The sequence below is a fragment of the Talpa europaea genome (assembly GCF_964194135.1).
Source record: "Talpa europaea genome assembly, chromosome: 12".
In the NCBI taxonomy this organism is placed as follows: Eukaryota; Metazoa; Chordata; class Mammalia; order Eulipotyphla; family Talpidae; genus Talpa; species Talpa europaea.
The window spans coordinates 74,833,346-74,846,033 of NC_140079.1; the positions used below are offsets into that span (position 1 = coordinate 74,833,346).

At 49.7% G+C, this 12,688-nt stretch overlaps 1 protein-coding gene across 1 annotated transcript in view; it reads right to left on the minus strand.

The window, feature by feature from the left end:
• Window positions 1-5,833: 5,833 nt before the first annotated feature.
• The window catches only part of GALNT17 (polypeptide N-acetylgalactosaminyltransferase 17), a gene marked incomplete at both ends in the record, with an annotated part of 370,966 nt that continues 364,111 nt past the window's right edge, over window positions 5,834-12,688 (minus strand). Inside the window, 2 exons of the mRNA XM_084249348.1 lie at window positions 5,834-5,962; window positions 6,589-6,756. Coding sequence (XP_084105474.1) covers window positions 5,834-5,962; window positions 6,589-6,756 — 297 coding nt within the window. The remainder of the gene's footprint in view (window positions 5,963-6,588; window positions 6,757-12,688) is intronic.

A 12,688-nucleotide genomic window follows, 5' to 3' on the forward strand; every position in this document is an offset into this window, starting at 1 on the left:
CGCTGGCACCGTGTCCCTCTCCAACTCTGAAGCCAGCCTGGCCAGGATGGGCTGCAGAGTGGCACCAGCTGTGCTCCTCCAGATGCTGCTTTCTGGCCCTGGGCTCCTGGCTCCTGTCTGTAAGGTTTTCAGATTTTGTGTTTTCATGCTGGTAATTTATCTAAAAATTAATATAAGCATCTCCTGGCTGACCTGGAGGACCAGGTGGACACTGGGTGTGGCTTGAGGATGTCTTTGAGTTTGTGTCACAATGACATCGGCTCTACAATTCTGGTGTCACTGTCACAGGTGCAGGAAAAGAGTGAGGATTTCAATAGACACGTGTTTGCCCCTTGGGAAAGCCGCTGGAGCACGGCTCCGGGAGAGCAGGATTGCCATCTGTTTTGCTACGTCCTTAGCCTCATCCTAGACAGAAAGTAAGCTGGTGCTCTATAATTAGGTGTTGAATAGATGACGAATAAATATTTTGAAAATGCCCGGTGTACAGAAAGTGGCAGGTGAGCCGAGGCGTCACGAGGCACAGGGAGCTCTGCTGGGGCAGAGGGCATGTCATTGCCATACCTGGCCAGCAGCGTGACCTGGGGGCTGCGGGAATGCTGTTATGTGAAGTTATACTGACTTTGTAGGTTGGTTTGTCATGACTTACACATTTATTTTTATTTTATAATTGTAATGGATCTAGTCGTGAAACCCATTTTATGTTTACACATATTTGAGCAACATTATAATGATAAATTAGGTCCACCCTGAAGATATGTGACTATTTTTGTTTTCTTTAGAGAGATCCCATCTATTACTTCAATAAGAAGTAGGAGATAAGCATTTTCCACAGTATGGGCCCAGTTCTGTGGCCCATGCCACGTGGCTTCCCTCACCAAGAAAGTGAACCGTTTCTCCAGGACATAGAAATGACTTTTGTCCTCTGATAAGGCTGGTGCCAAAGAAGCACAGGTTGTTTCTCAGTCACAGCTGGCGGAGTGGACATGGCATCAAGGTAGGACTCTGACTTTAAGGTACACTATAGATTTTAAGGGGCAGTTACCTTCCTTTCAGCGCTGCAGAGGGCCAGACAGTGGGAAGAGGGTGTAGAGATCTGGACCTCACCTGTGACTGCCAGAAAGAGCTCTCTGCCCTGGAATGTCTGCAGAGTTTATGGAGCAAATACTGAGTGACTACCTGAATAGATAGGTGGGCATCCAGTAGGAGGTGGGGGTTGGGTGATATTCTGACCCTGGAGAAATATAACCTCGCCCATGTATTAAGGATGATGGTAACTGATTAGGCCCGACAGTTGTTGCTGTTTTGGAAGCATCAGCAGCATTGACATCCCTGTTTTTCTCCATGGTTCTGCTTGGCTTTCTGTGCCCGGCAGTGCTGGGGGGCCAGGTCAGTGGGCAGCAGATGAGGTCAAGCTAGGAGCCACCCTTGCAAGATCCATCCATCAGCTGCAGCCTACTGGGTAAAGAACGCTGGAATCTGCTAATAGGCCAAGATCCCCATTGATGGCAGGAGGCGCAGATCCCATGGCCACCAGACTCCAGGGCAGGGAAGCTCAGTATATTGTGTCTTTCTTTTCTCAAGCATAAGCTTTACAGGGTAAGGGTCCAACCATGATACTATCGTTCACCTTGCACCTGCTTAGTGGATTTTAGCTCTTCCTGCCTCCCTTCTTTCTAAGAAGTATTAAAATGCAAAGGGCTGGACTGTTGTCCAAAAATATTTGTTGAACTGAATGAAAATGGATCTTTGGTGTTTGGGGGTCACCGCTCATCCCCACCCTCAGGCCTAGGGAACTTGCGTAGGTGAGAAAGCAGAGTAGCCAGGAGACTCAGGGATTAAGAGATTCAGGCGAGAGGAAGAGCAGCTGATGAGAAGCAGATCAGCCAGGGACAAGGTCCTGCCAGCCCAACTGCTCCTCTGGAGCTGAAATCAAAATAAGAGGCTGACAGGTTGGCAGTGAGTAGGGGGCCGGGACCTGAGTCCTGCCACCTGGCCATTCCAGACTTCCTGGGCCACCTGGTTCTCTCCACAGGCCCCAGCCCCCCACTTCCACCCACGGTGCCTGGGCTGGCTGGCACCCAGCTTTCCCAGAGCTGAACTCCCTGACAGGGTGGAGAGGAGAAAGCGCATGTGAAGCAGGGACTGCTTGCTCACTGGACAGCCCTGGGGGAGTCCCCTGCTCTGTCCTCTGTGAAACTGGAAATTTTTTCAAAAATGGTAGAAAAAATATCAGGTTAAAAAAAATGACATCAGACACTCAAGTAAAAAAGACTCGGAGTGCCTTAAGATGTGGCTGCTGGCCCAAATTGTGCTTTTGAGTCTTTTCTATTTCTCTTCCTTCTCTAGCCACCAGAATGAGTAGGAAAAACACATTTGAGGAATAGCACACACAGATTCAAAGGCATCAGCTTTGATGGCTTGGACATGCATCAGGAATACCATCTGTGATAAATTTTTTTTCCATATAAATTGAGACGGGAAGTTAAGGAGAAAGACATGGCCACAGGCCCGGGCAGTGGGGAGCAGTAGGGGAAGGGCTGAGTGGGTGGAGGGGGAAGCAGCAGAGGGTGTCAGAAGCAGCCTCCCCTGGGGGCACCCACCCGGTGACAGCTGAGAGTGAGGGTGTAAACTGATCCGTCCCTTCTCAAATCACAGATGGTGCCAACTTCTAACATCCGGTGAAGGGGTGTGCGATTTCCCTGGAGCTACCTGCAGCCACCACCTGCAGCCACCCGGGCAGAGATGTCCATGTCAGGACCCGAGTCTCTCCTAGGGCCCTGTTTCTCTTTCCTCTCCTCCTCTCTGGCCTTGTAAATTCCTCTTCTCTGCCTGGACCCCGAGCCTACCACTTCTACCACCTTCAGGTCCCGTGGGACTCTGGGACAAACAGGGTGTCACCTGGGGTGCTGGTCTCACGCTTTGGCCAGTCTCCCCAGGGAGCTTAGACTTGGGGAGGAAGCCTGGGTGCCCATCTGCATGGATACCAAGGGCCTGAGCCAACGCTTGGAGCCCTGAACCAGTGCCCACAGGCAAAGAGCCTCCTCCACCCTAACCTGCACCCCCACCCCATCCCATAAACCAGCCCAAAGAGCCCATGACACTGGTGAAGAGGACTTCTGGCAAGTTCCAGGACATTCTCTGATTGTAGAGTGTAACTGAATATAGGAATCCCTGGGGCCCTGGAGGCGGTGGCCCTTGACTCCATCAGAGGGGGCCTGCGGGCTGAGGCTGTGGATGAAAAGAGCAGGTTGTGCAGCTCACTTTGGGCTGAGGCCCTTTGGCCCATTTTATGTAAGAATCCCTATGAACCCCCTGAGCAGCCCACCAGGATTTGGGGTAATGCCCATGGTAAAATGGGGTGTTGCCTTCTTTGAACTACTTTAAGACCACACAGGAGCCAGGACAGCATTCCTCCCAGAGCACAAGCTCCCTGGTTATAGGACCCCAATGTCTCTGGGACCCTGCCCCTCCCAGAACCTACAGGTATTTAGGTCTTTTCACTCCACAGGTACCCCGAGACACTAGTGCTGGAGTTGAAGGATCTCATTACCAACAGCAGCCTTTTCCTCAACGCGCTAGTGGACCCAGATTTTCACAGAACCCCCATAAAATGGCAGGTAATATGCATGTCTCGGGCATGACACCGAACAAGATGGGTCTTCCTGGCTTCTTCAGAGGAAAGAGGCTTGGAGCTGTCATGGTGCAGGTGACCCCTCTGTGCCCACTGCCATGACAGAGTTCAATATCTTTCCAGAGAGATTTTTCCATGAACAGAAAGTGCAGAGTCTTCCACCCCTGGCTCCTGGTCTCAAGTGTTAGAAGTCGCTGCCTGTAGCAGGAGCAGGCAGAGGAAGATGGCTTGTCAGCTCCCTACAGTGGGACAGGCCAAAGGCAGTGTGGCTTTGTCCCAGTCCCAAGCTGTGAGGAATTTGCAGCAACGAGGATGGCACTGGAAGGGATCATGCTCAGCGAAATAAGCCAGAAAGAAAAAGAAAAATACCGGATGGTCTCACTCATAGCAGGGATTTAGAAAACCTAAATAAGGGACCATGAAAAAGACTAATTATAATAAAGAAAAAATCAACATCAACAAGTAACTATAAACCAGAGACACACCACGGGGTGGAGGAAGGAAGAAGGGATTAGCGTCAAAATAAGTGTGTGTGTGTGGGGAATTGTATGGGGAATATGACCAAGATGAAAATGCATACATTGTGCAAAAATGAAAATTGATGTAAGAACAATATAAAATATATTAAACATTAAAAAAAAATAGAGGCCAACTTCTCCAAACCAAAGAATCCCTGGAACTCCCAGCAACGGCCTCCCAGCCCTGGCTTCTGGAGGAATCAAGAAATGAACGAGGCTGCTTTGGGAATTGCTCACATGTATTTATTTCACAAGAGGGGAGATAGAGTGGGGGTGACCACCAATAAGATGCCACCAAATGAGACACTGTGAACCCCAAACTTGGCAACTGGGCAGCTACAGGGTTGGTTGGGTTCTGGGCAGGGCTTGGCTGGGGGCAGCATGAGGGAGAGAGAGGAAATGGCAGAGGGACAGGCTTCCTCTGGGGCATCACATGGGGCAAGGCTGGGCCACGTCCTCCTGGCAGAAGCCCAAGGCCAAGCCCCCGAGCTGCTCGGCAGCCTGGCTCTGCTCCAGGAGAGCAGTGAAACAGCGTGCCCGAAGCCACACTTCTACATCTGCGCTACCACACACTCACACACACACACAGGCAGACACGCCGTGGGGTGCCACTCACGCAAGCACACGCACACACACACATCACACACGCCCTGCCATGCTCATCCCACAGACACACAAACTCATGTGCATGCACACACGTCCATATATTAACTCTGATTTATAAGTGCACCCTAACCAGAGGGCAATCGAAAAAAATTATTACTCTTCAGAGAGGAATCCACTGCCTTCTCGCCCGCTGGCCAGCAGAACCGGGTGACATGAATAAGCACAGAGTGCCTGGGGGGCCTGGCCCTGTGCCGTGCTGGCCGCAGTCCTCGCGCTCCAGGTGGAGGTCCCTGGCTGCTCCCCCTGCACAGCCTCCAGAGGCTGGGGCCCCTGGTCCTGGGATGGGCAGAGCTGCCCTAGCCCAGCTCCACTTCGGGGGTTTCTACAGCTGAGAGCACCCTGGGTGCTCATCCTATTCCTGTCTCCGGCACCCTCCAGACACAGGTAGGAGAGTGGCCCAGGCACACAGGACTGAGTGCCCCGGTGACCATGGAAGTGTCACTTCCCCCCAGGCCAGCTCAGGGGCAGCCCAGAGTCCCCTAGGCCACCTGTTGGAGAGATTTGGGGGTGGACTGTGAACGGGCATTTGGGCAGAAGCAAACTCGAGGGAAACTGAGTCTCAGGGTCTCACTGCCTCCTCTGAGGAGAGGGAGCTAGGATGTGGCTGAGCACCCCCCAACTTTGTTGAGGACCAGAGTAGAATTTAGAAGCTGCTGCTGCCAAAGATGAGAAAGAGGAGGGGTCCTGTGAGCCCCAGTCCTGACAGAGGTGGGGAGACAGCAAGGAGGAGAGGTGACGGTTTTACTCCTTGGTACCAGGTTGACACCCAGCTGCAGAAGACAGCTTCTGGGTTCCCAGAGAAGGGCCAGGGGTCTTTTTCTGGGTATATGAGCCTCATGGCAGTTGGTTGTCTGATGGGGACAAAAAGTCTCCATCTGGGGTGCCTTGCTGCCCTGCAGAAGGCCTGGGAGGTCTTCCAAGCACCTGTTGGCTCCCTGCTGCTCCCACCAGTGTAGCTGGCCCAGGGGACAGCAGACTCGGGCCCAGCAGCCAGGTTCTGGGCCCCAGCATCTCCCCACTACTTGATGAAGTTCTTAATTGTCCACCTCTGTCCTGTGCAGCTGCGGAGAATGAGGTCGATACCAGCCAGACCACGGTTCTCCACCTCCAGACAGCGCCCTGTGCCCTTGTTCATGATGGCCCCGTTCTGGGAGGAGGTGGGGTATAGAGGAGGGAGGGAGAGAGAAGAGAGAAGAGGGGAGAGGGGACAGTGAGAGGGGAGGAGAGGAGGGAGAGGGAGGGAGGAGGGGAGGGAGAGGAGGAGGGAGAGAGAGAGAGAGAGAGAGAGAGAGAGAGAGAGAGAGAGAGAGAGGCTTAATCACCACAGTGCTTGGCACCTGACCTCTTATGGGAAACAATCTCATCAAAATTCTTAAATAGGGAGGGGCCATTGGGGCTTCCTCTGGAAACCCTAGAAGTCAGAAAATAAGCTTCACTGAGTTTGAGCAGCTGAGCTGGGTGATGCTTACTACTGAAGGGGGATGGTGTCAGGTGTCAGGAATTTCTGGGTCTATTCCAGCTCTGACTTACTGGGTCCTGCTGGCAACAGGTCCTTAGATTGCAGAGAATTCACCCCCACACTCCCATTTTAGGGTTTATCAGTGCAGTCGGCTCAGCGCTGCTGCAGGGTCAGGAAGACTGTCTTGCATGAAACCCAGCATGCCCTGACGTGGTCTGCACGCCTGGCTGGGGCTGGGAGACCCTGCACTCTGAGGAGTCTCTCGGGCAGTGGTTTCCCTGTGGCCTGCATCCTTGCGTCCTCTGAGCACTCACCTGGATAAAGTTCCAGCGCTTATACAGGCTGCTTTTAACCTTGTCACAGTCAAGCAGCTGGGGCAGCCGACTCTTGGAGTTGTCCACCAGGCAGCGGGTGTCAGGGAGGAGTGTGGTGGTCCCCAGTGCCCCCAAGTGCAGGAAGCCTTCCTTGGTGTAGCGGGCAAGCTGGGGAGAGAGCAGAGCAGCAGGGGATGGGAGTGGGAGGTAGACGTGAGACCAGGAGGAAATGTGGCTCAGGGTGGAGGCTCACCTGTGCCCTGTCTGCTGCAGTAGTGGGCACCATCGCAGGCCCATCATGCCCCCCCACCCCATGTATTCAAATCACTGGTGAGCCATGCCCAGGGAGCCTTCTGGCTTGCTAAGCCTGGATACAGCTACCCTGGATCACTCTGAATTTTTTTTTTTAAGATTTATTTATTTATACAAGAACCGGGGTACAGGCCAGATACCCGGGAGGGTGAGAGGATTCACCAGAGACAGAGTGGGGAACAGAACAGGGAGACTGATGATATACACTGCTGAGGGGAGCAGCGGGCGTGACAACAGCAGCCGCGTCACGTGGGACTCTTGCAGGCCGGCCGACGGGGATCAAACTAGCGCTGCAGAGGCTGAGGACAGCTTCACAGCCCAGTGCTCAACCTCCTGTGCCACCAGGGGAGACCCACACTCTGAAATTTTTAAAAGCATGTTCTCAATGTTTCATGTTTCTAGCTTTCTGTTCAGCAATAGGGAGGAGCAGGAATAAGTGAAAGAGCAGGACATCTGATTTCAACAGTCTGGCTCTACTACCGGTTGGCTGGGCCACCTCAGACAAGTTACTTGACCTCTCTGAGTCCTCATTCCTTCCTATTTGTAAACTGGGATTAATTAAATCTACCCTGTTACAAAGAGCCCAAAGAGGTAGTTCAATGAAGAAGGAACAGACCCATTAAAAGCATTCAACTTCATAGATATTAAAACAAATTAAAAAACTAGACCAAGATAAATTTAAGAAAAAAAAAAAACTATTCCCATTTTGCCAGTGTTAACATAAGATGCACTTATGGTAGACTAAATTACTACAATCTTTCAAAAAGGATTTCAAAGGGCCTTCCTGGTGGTACAAGGAGTTAAGCACCACACTATGAAGCAATCCGCAGCCTCTGTAGCACGAGTTCGATCCCCGGCTGGCCAGGGAGCAACCCACATGGTGCAGCAGACCTCTCCTGTCTCGCCTGCTGCTCCCCTCAGCAGTGTATTTCAGTCAGTCTGCCTGTTCTGTTCCCCACTCTGTCTCTGGTGAATCTTCTCATCCCCCGCACCTCTGGCCTGTACCCCAGCTCTTGTATGCATAAATAAATAAATCTTTAAAAAAAAAAAGATTTCAAAATACATACTTTGTTTTTGAAAATGTTCCTCTCCTTCGACTGAATAAATTAATTTTTAGAACTCTATCCCAAGTAAATAAATAATCAGCACTGTGAATAAAAGTTTATGTATAGGGTAGTTACTGCAATATTACTGATGAAATTATTATTGCAACATTATTGAAATTACTATTGGAATTATACAATTGCAATTATTATTGAAATTATGTTCCAAGTGTGATGGAAAAATCAGGGACATGATGAAGGCAACACGATCCCGCCACTTGCTTTCCACTCCTTGTACTGCAACGAGCGCTAGGAGGTTGTGGTAGACTGCAAACGTGGTCACACCTTTCACTCTTCCTTCCAGACACCCTGGACAAGATGACACTGCAGTGATTTCCACCAGGAAGTGGAGCTGACTTCCATCCCCTGCGTGTTGGTTGGCCTTGTGACTTGCTCTGGCCCACGGAGTGTAGCAGAAGCAACTAGACTAGCAGAAGCAACTAGCATGTACAGGGTACATCCACCTGGGATCCCTGCTGCCACTGTGGCAGAAGCCCAAGCTGGCCTGCTGAAGTATGAGGACATGGGGTCCAACCCACAGCTAGTCAACCTCAAGAATGAATGAGGCCATCCCAGATCAGTGAGGCCAACACCGACCTGCTAACTGCCAGGAGATGCATGAACAAATCCAGCCCAAATCAGCCAAACCTGGACCAGGTCACAGATCAACCAGCTGACCTGTAGCCTTGTCAGCAATAGCACATGATATTATTTTATGCCACGGAGTTCTGGGGTTGCTGTGACAATAGCCGATACGGAGCTGGGATTGGCACACCCCTGCCAAGCCAGCCCATGCTGGGTTACTTGTGCCCACTCTGCTGCCTTCTCCTGTTGTTTACTATCATGTATTCCACCACTGGACACATGCATTCACCTCTTCTGCTCCTTGAGGGGCAATGACTGTGCCCAGTTCATCTCATTCCTTGCTAGGAAGAAAGTCACAAACTAAGGGCTCAAAAAATGTTTGTGGATGAGCACTTGGTACATGTGCTGAACCCTTAAAGAGCCATCTACATGTAGTGATTTATACCACACAAGCGAGTTTTGGAGTGTCCTCTGTGTGCCCAGCCTGGGAACTAGCCTAACTCTCATCTCCTGTGGGGTGGGTATGTCACTTACATACAGCTGGTGTCTAATAAATTAAAAAATAATATTGCCAGCTGCCAAGTATTGAAGGTATGCTCTGTACCCTTTCTAAGCCTTATAGGGAGAGAAAATAATCCAATTTTCACAACCCTGTTGTGAGATAGGGTCTATGACTCTCCCCAGGTTAAAGGCAAGGAAACTGAGGCAGGAAGATATCTGGTCACCTGGTTGGGTCCTAGTCTCTGTCCTTGGTCCCTGGGGACTTGATGGTTGGCTGCTCTGATGTAGCAGCTGAGCAGCAGAGGGGCCTCTTCCTGAGATTCGGGGCATTTCTGGCCAGGAATGAAGCAAGAAGGGAGCACAGTTCAGGGACTTGAGGCCCTTCCTCCTGGGATGAGCTTCTCTGTGGGAGTTCCCAGCTCCTCAGAACCCTCTGCTCCAATTCCAGAAGAGGAATCTGCCCGTTCCCCTCTGAAGCAAGGGACAGGGGGTTTATTAAGTGCCCTTGAGAGAGATGCTGTTAACATGAGCTTTAAACTCAAATTAGTTCCAAATCAGAGTAATTGTTAGAGGCGAAATGGTAAGAAATCCACAGTCCTCCCTTACCCCTCCCTAAACAATGTCTCCCTGAATATATTTAAATTCACCAAATGCAAAGTGATGAATGACAGCAAGATGCCTTTATGTTCAGGGGAAAGATATACACAGCTGCTTATTGAAATTATGAATCAATCTATTATCCAGCAGGCAAATGAGCAGCGCTAAGAACATTAATTAACTGAGCATATCTGTGACCCAGATGTTTAAAGAGCGAAGCTAAATGCCACTGGGAGTTAGAGGCTCTCCTTTCTGGGGTCTGTTAGGGCGTGAAAACAATGAGATCCAGGCTGCGGGGACCTGCAAAAGCCAAACACCAGCCCCAAGCCAGGCAGGCCTCAGGGAGGAGGGCCCCGCACGATTTCCATTCTGAGGGAGGGCAGATTCTCACAGTGCATCACCAGGCCAAGTTCACATGCTGTGCTGGCCGGTCCGCGGGAGGGCGCTGGGGTCTGAAAGGATGATGGGGTTAAAGCTGGCCAACAGAGCTTGTGTCCACCTCTCCCCACAAGGTAGGAGACTGGTGAATGCTGGGATATGACTTTATCTAACACCCCTTCTGTCCCAGTCCTGGCTCGGGAGCCTTCGCAGGTTCTAGTCCACCTCCCCCTATCCCTCCAGAGCCCCTACCTCCCAAAGGCTCTCTGCTCCCTGTCCTCTGTGTTTCTTCAGGGCTTGGCTGCAGCCTCCTGCCTTCCTGGAAATCCTATCAATTTGGCCTTCCTCTAGAACATTCTGATTTCAATATTCCTAGACCTCAGTGCAATTCTGTTCATTCCACAGTGTCTTTTCTTCCAGGCCCCCATCATGTCCTCTCAAGTCTTTGGGACGTGGATCTACATGCTCCAGCACCCCTTTAAAGGCTTCCTACACATTTTCTCACTTCCATCTCTGCTCCCCCCTCTTTCACTCCACATAATGTGTCCTGGACCATTATCTCTGTCTTCTTTTTCATTTATCCAACCGGATAGACCATAAATGTAATCGTGATCACAAAAACACTTCTCTAGTCACAGCTCTGGTTACCCCCTAATTTTGCCTGGGATTTCCTCTCTCTTATTCCTTAATGCCTTGCAATTTGATCTCAGCCATAGCTACCTCATTGAATTTGCTCTCTTGAAGGTCAACATTATCATTATCATTATCATTATTCATTATCAACTTCACTTGCTGCTCCTTAGACTTTGAGTTGGGCACAATAGTGGGCCAGGTACCATTCAGGCTGCCAGGGACTCAGCCTCCTCTCTCGACACTCTGACCCCCTTTCTAGGAGAGTTTGCTGCTCTCAGGCTTTTCCTGGCATCTTGCATTAACTTGACTAATTGTGTCAATTTACTATCTCAAAACCAACATTTTCCCTTGATGCCAGATTTGTACATCTACCTCTCTACTTGACATGACTTTTGGAGGTCTAATAAGCATTTCAAGTTTATATGAACCACACCAAATTCATCCTCCACCTTCACCCATACTAGTCCACCATCTGATGCGTTTTGGTGAGGACAACTCCATGCTCCAAGTGCGTAGACCAGATGCTTTGGCTTCATCCTTGCCTCTTCCTCTGACTCGTTCCCTCCCCCACCAGCAAGCTCTATCCAGTTTTCAGCTTCACTGCTATGTCCCTTTTCCAAGCCAGCAGCATCTCTCAACTGGACTAGTATGATGACTTCTCCTCTCTTTCCTACCTGAAATGTGGTGCCTCTCACTTCTGCAGACCAGATCCCCAGCTCCCTGCTAGATCCCCACACCCATGATCTCTCCCTACACTCTGGTTTGCAAACCTGAATTACCCTCATCCTCTCTCTCCCCCTCATTCTCATGCACAAAATTGGTTACAAGTCTTATAATTTCTGCCTCTGTATGTATCTTCCTCATAAATATTTCCTCCAAAAATCTCAGGTGAGACTCTTCTGGGACCTGAGCTGCTGCTTTGTAACTGTCCTTCTGCCTCTAGGTCTTCCCAGGTCCCAAGTGCCCTTCCCAGCCCATCCCTGCCTCAACCTTCAATGGCACCCAACACCCACAGTTTTAAGAATAAACTTTTACCATGGCCTTCCACTATGAGGCCCAACTTACCTGGTTTCCTGGTTTATTGTAACAGATGATTTGAGGTTTCTCAAAGAGAGCCCACAGGCTTCCCTGTGAGATGATCCCCTTCCTACTCCATCTCCACAGTTCCTAAAAGCTCTCCGCCCGCCCCGGCCCCAGGGCTTACATAACTACATACTTTATAAATATGCAGTTCCTTGTTACTGAATTTTGTTGCTGTTTTCGGACAGCAGCATCCTACCCATTTTATATAACATAATGACCAAGAAAAGTATCTTACAAAAAGCAAATGCTCTATAAATGTCTTTTGAATTGGATGGGATTAGTCCAGGTTTGGCTGCTGGGCCCAAGAGGAGAAATGAACGTCATTATCCACAGCCCTAATGCATTAGGAAAAAAATAAAAACAATCTCTGAGCACAAATACAATTAATTCTCATTTAGGAGAAAAAAGTATTTTCTATTTGAGATGATCTAAGAGGTACACACAACTATTAACCCACATTTACCAGCCTTGAGGGAAAAATAAAATACGCAGGTTATAGTCAGATAAACAAAAAACCAGCCAAATAACTGTGGAGTGACTCTGGAACACAGCAAAATCCATCGGATTGTCAATAAAAACATGGTTTACAACTGCTTGCATATTAAGGGTCTTTCTCCTCACTTTAATATAAGACCTGATCAGTGTAGAAAACCATGACTCAATGAAAAATGTAGTTTGTCCAGCTCCTACTCAAGGGGCAAAGAGATGTGTTTCATTAATTCAATTCTGCTTTGGGGTGAATTTATTTGCTTATTGCTGGGCTGAAACCACAAGAACGGTTCTTAGTGATTAATGGGCATGTGAATATTCTTTTTTTTTAAAAAAATATTTATTTATTTATTTATACAAGCACTGGGTACAGTCAGAAGTGCGGGAGGGTGAGAGAATTCACCAGAGCCAGAGCGGGG